The 1,555-nt window shown below is 50.1% G+C and overlaps 1 protein-coding gene across 1 annotated transcript in view; it reads right to left on the bottom strand.

The window, feature by feature from the left end:
• Positions 1-8: 8 nt before the first annotated feature.
• The window catches only part of LOC106806576 (homeobox protein Hox-B4-like), a 7,864-nt gene continuing 6,317 nt past the window's right edge, over positions 9-1,555 (bottom strand). The window contains exon 2 of the mRNA XM_014808568.1: positions 9-1,105. Within this exon, the coding sequence (XP_014664054.1) occupies positions 750-1,105 (356 nt within the window). The 3' untranslated portion in view covers positions 9-749. The remainder of the gene's footprint in view (positions 1,106-1,555) is intronic.

The raw sequence follows: 1,555 nt of genomic DNA, 5'->3' as shown, positions 1-1,555 counted from the left end.
ATATATATATATATATATATATATATATATATTATCTATATATATATATATATATATATTATCTATAGATGGCTCGCTTACCTCGCGGGTTGTAACAATTATGTACTCATATAGTATATGTAAAGCGACCTCGGAGCTCTTCGCAAAACTTGTACGTGAAGGGGAAATGCAATTAGTTAATGACTGTAGTCGGACTCGCATCGTTAAGAGATTGCCACGAGCGCAAGTAGTGAATAACTATGGTCTACTGTAGGTCATGCCGCCCTGTAGAAGACACTGTAATATGCACTATATATTATATAGTGCATAAATGCCAGCGTCTTCTACAGAGCAGCATAACCTTATATATATATATATATATATATAAGGTCAGCTAGCGGCGGCGGCGAGGGTACGTCGCATACCGGCGGACATGACCCCTGTGTAGCGAAGACGCGGGTCGTAAAGTACAAAAAATGAGAAAAAAACAAAGGCCCGGTTACCCATATATCTGTCCGGCCGCGCGCGCGCCGGTCGAGTCGAATGGTGATATATCATTCGCAAATGTTTGTTTATCGCAGAGCAAGGCGGGCGCGGAATCGACGCGGTTCTGTCGGAGCGAGTGGTACTTGCACGGCGGAGATCGCGGGCGAGTCTTCCTCATGACGTCATCCGGTCAAAAAACGGAAGAGTAAGCCGTCTACGATCACACCTCACGCACTGTCACTCTTCCTGGTTTCCTTCCTCGCCGATAGATGTCGCTGAACGCGTCAGGTGAGAAATGCCGGGAGCGCGCCTGGCGTCCCAGCGACACCGCACGGCGAGTACTTCATCGCATTTTGCATCGAATCGTCCGAGTTTTGCGTCTGGTTTGCGGGACTCGCCGACCGACGCTTCTGCGGCGTGCTCTTTCCCTTCGTGTTCGGCAGATTGTTGTCCTTCTTCCATTTCATGCGGCGATTTTGGAACCAGATCTTGACCTGTCTCTCGGAGAGCGTCAGCGTCTTCGCGATCTCGATGCGTCGCTTCCGCGTCAGGTAGCGATTGAAGTGGAATTCTTTCTCGAGTTCGAGAAGCTGCTGGCGCGTGTAGGCAGTGCGGATGCGCTTGTGAGGGCCGTCGTCACCTGTGTACGAGAGAGAGGGAGATTGATATGTATGTGATATATGAGATGTGTGTGTGTGTGTGAGACAGAGATAGAGAGAGAGAGAGAGAGAGAGAGAGAGAGAGAGAGAGAAGAAGAAGAAGAGAAGAAGAGAGNAAGAGAGAGAGAGAGAAAGAGAGGCAATGTGTGAGAAAGGTTGGATGTGGGAGAAATGTTCGGTATCACACAAACACACGCTGACGTACGCACGCATACACGCAAGCACATACGCAAGCAAACGCACGCACGCTCGCACACACCCACACAGACGCATGCACGCGAACACGCGAACACGCGCACACGCCCGCACGCAAACACCCTCACACATACACAAACACACGCTGACGCACGCACGCACACACGCAAACACCCACACCCACACACATACACAAACACACGCTGACGCACGCACGCACACACGCAAACACCCAC

This window comes from Priapulus caudatus, unplaced genomic scaffold (genome assembly GCF_000485595.1).
Source record: "Priapulus caudatus unplaced genomic scaffold, Priapulus_caudatus-5.0.1 Scaffold168, whole genome shotgun sequence".
NCBI classification, from domain to species: Eukaryota; Metazoa; Priapulida; class Priapulimorpha; order Priapulimorphida; family Priapulidae; genus Priapulus; species Priapulus caudatus.
Note: the sequence above shows the minus strand (reverse complement) of the source record. Positions and strands in the feature narration are given on the sequence as shown.